The 3,069-nt window shown below is 62.9% G+C and overlaps 1 protein-coding gene across 1 annotated transcript; it reads right to left on the reverse strand.

Annotated features, from left to right (window-relative positions):
• Positions 1-317: 317 nt before the first annotated feature.
• ZBTB3 (zinc finger and BTB domain containing 3) lies at positions 318-2,280 on the reverse strand. Its single transcript, XM_036762584.1, has one exon. The coding sequence runs from the start codon at positions 2,129-2,131 to the stop codon at positions 725-727; it is 1,407 nt and encodes a 468-aa protein (XP_036618479.1). The 5' UTR covers positions 2,132-2,280; the 3' UTR covers positions 318-724.
• Between the last annotated feature and the right edge of the window lie 789 nt (positions 2,281-3,069).

Genomic DNA, 3,069 nt, shown 5'->3' on the forward strand with positions numbered 1-3,069 from the left:
TGGCCTGCTGAAGCAGCTGACCACAAGCCCTGAGAGGCCCCCTCAAGTTCTGTCTACAGCACAGATGAAGCAATACACACAAATTGTCCGATTAGCTTCATCCCACACATTCATGGAATTCAGTCATGTTTCCTAATTACGTCTGTACTCCTTTATCTGTGTAATACTCACCTTACCTCCCCTTATCACATAGCAGCACTTTGACTCCTCCCTCTGCCACCCCTCCTCCCCCAGGTCAGATTCTTGGAAGGTCTTAGGAGAAATCAATTAGGCTTCAAATTTGTCCGGGGTGGAAAAAAACAGCCAAGACCACTTCATAGAAAGGGTTTCACTTTAACATTTATGGCCCAGGCAGTAAGACAGTGGCAAGTGATAGCTTCAGGGTAACTCTGAAGGCCATGGTGCTGAGCAAATTATCTGACTGGAGAGGAACTAACGAAGTGGACCTCTGTCCTTCAACGACCCAGGGAGGGGAATGGGCAGGAATGGGTGGGCTGGTTCCTTGGCTCTGTGCCCCCCAGAAGTGCTGCTCTCTTCTGGCTTAAACAAGGGCACTAGAGCAGACAGAGACACCCATTTTCCCCACCATCAGGATGACCTCCCAGCCTTCCTGCTTCTCAGAGAGGTCTCCACTCTCACAAGCAGTCCCAGGGGCCAAGTCTGGAGATCTTGGGGTGCTCCCGCCCACTTCCCAGGCTGAAGTTGGAGATGGAGGTGCGCACTCCTAGGAGGGGGCAGCTTCGGGGTCAGGCTTGCTGCGTTTGGCCAGGTCCTCATTGTGAGCCTTGCGGATGTGGCGATACAGGTCCCCTGACTGCGTATAGCTCCGCAGGCAGTAGCGGCACTCGTAGGGCCGCTCCCGAGTGTGCACAGTTGCGTGGCGCCTCAACGTGTAGGAGCAGGAGAAGGTCTTCCCACAAGTCTTGCACGTTGGGACATCCTCTGTGAAAACCCCAAAGCCCCCTGAAGCCACTTCATATTCTGCAGGCAAGTAGAGAGACTCATGAAGGCTGCTGTGCGCAGGTGGAGGGGGTGTCACCAGCCCAGGGTGATAGTGCCCTGGGCCAGCTAACAGGTGGTAAGGAAGGTGAGCATCAGGGGCCAGAAAGTGGTCAGCCTGGCCCCCCTCCTCGAGCCCTGGGCCTCCAGCAGCCGCAGCTTCTTCAAACCCTTCAGGTGGGGCATAGCGGCTCCGACAAATTGTTCCAGGTGGGAAGAGTCCCTCGGGTGCCCGTGGTCTCTCCTCCGGCCCCTCAGCTTCCTCATCGGAGATCACTATGGCCTCCACCTTCACCTGCACAGGCTCAGCCTCTCCTGGGGTTGCCGTTGGCTGAGGTGGGTAGAAGCCCTCCACTGGGCCATTTGGTCCTCGTGGGCCTCCCACCCCTTGGTTCTCAGGACCCACTTCCAGGGACCCTGGGGGCTCCCCTGGGGCAGCCCCAAGACTAGGAGAAAAGTAGTTGGCAGGTACCATTTCCGTGGAGCTACTGGGGCTGGAAAGGGAGCCTTCCACCACTGGGGTGTCCATGCCAGGCTGGGTGGTGTCTGCAATGTCGGGCCCCGGGGGCTCATCGGTATGGGGGCCTGAGGGCAGGGCAGGCACCGGGGCAGGCTCTTTCCATGGGTCCTGGTCCCTCCAGCTGGGCGTCTCAGGGGGTGGAAGCAGGGGCATGAGGCTACGGGAGGTGCTGGGCAGCGGCTCTGGGGTGGCCGGCTGCGGCCGAGGCTCTTCCTCCTTCTTGGTGCTGTCGGCCTCGGCCAGGGCTCGGGCCTGCAGCCGCCGCTTGCACACCTTGACGATGTCATTCATGTGCAGGTAGCTGGCAGCGGCCAGCACGTCCTCCACAGGCGTGTCCCCGCGCAGGGCCAGCTGGCCGGCGTACATGAAGTCCAGCAGCAGCCCGAAGGCGGGCGCCGTGACGATCTCGTTGTGGATGCACACCAGGTCCCGCTTGTCCAGGTCCCGCTCCTTGTAGAAGAGCTGGAAGAAGGGGCTGCACGAGGCCAGCACGGCGCGGTGCGCCTGGAACGGCGTGCTGCCCACCAGCACGGTGCAATCGCACAGGAAGCCCTGCGAACGCTGCTCCCGGAGGCTCTGCAGCAGCTGCTCGCTGTGCCCGGGGAACTCCATGGAAGCTGGCGGAGGGACCCCGGGGCCCTGGGGAGAGAAGGAAGCGATGGGCCATGAGGGCAGAGGCGCCCCATCGGGGGCCGGCCCCCTGAGGTTCCAAGCAGGGAGCCAGCTCACACACACACCCCCCGAAGCCCCGCCCACCTCACCAGGACAGCCAGGATCCCCGCCCCCTGCCTGGGACAGCCCCGCCCCGGAAACCTGGGCCCCCCGGAAGTCCCGCCCCCCGCGGGGCCCCCAACTCCTAGGCAGCGCCCACCCCGTAGCCCCCCGCCTCCCCGACCAGGAGTTCTTTGTGCTCCCGGACCCTTCCCCCGAAGCGCTCCTCCACCCTAGCCCAGGGGCTCCCCAAGGCTCCCTCCTCTGGCATCTCGGTGGGAATGGGGAGTCCCGGGGTGGGAACGAGCGGAAGAAACTGATCTCTCACCCACCACCAAGTCGCGGCCTGGAAAGCCCCGCCCCCTTCCCCGCCTCCCTCGTCGCTATTGGTCGAGGTCCGCTGCTCCTCGGTTCGGATTGGTCAGCATGCCCCTGCCCTCACGGCGGCTGCGGCCTCCGGATGGGCGCAAGGCAACGTCGTTCAAGCTTACCCGTCCCCTGATTGCCCCCAACCCGCTGTCGTTTCTCCGTTTCTCTGCTTCCTCATCCCGCCCCGTTTCATCAGCACGTTCGTTGATTAGCTGACGGATCCCGGCGCTTCTACAGCCCGGGTGCTGCCGTAGGGCCCCGGGCTGGGCAAAGACTCCGAGCCCGTGGGGGCGGGGCCTGCGTGCGGCGTGTCTACACTCCCCAGCATCCTCCTCCCTGTGGCTACCGCTTCGCTGCTCCTGGACCCCCCCCCCCCCCAGCTTCCAGGACCCTCTCCTGCTTTCTGTGCTGCCGGCGTTTCCCCCCTCCAGCCTCCCGGTGTGATGCCACGTTAGCTTCACCATGTAACT

Source organism: Trichosurus vulpecula, chromosome 6, assembly GCF_011100635.1.
Source record: "Trichosurus vulpecula isolate mTriVul1 chromosome 6, mTriVul1.pri, whole genome shotgun sequence".
NCBI classification, from domain to species: domain Eukaryota; kingdom Metazoa; phylum Chordata; class Mammalia; order Diprotodontia; family Phalangeridae; genus Trichosurus; species Trichosurus vulpecula.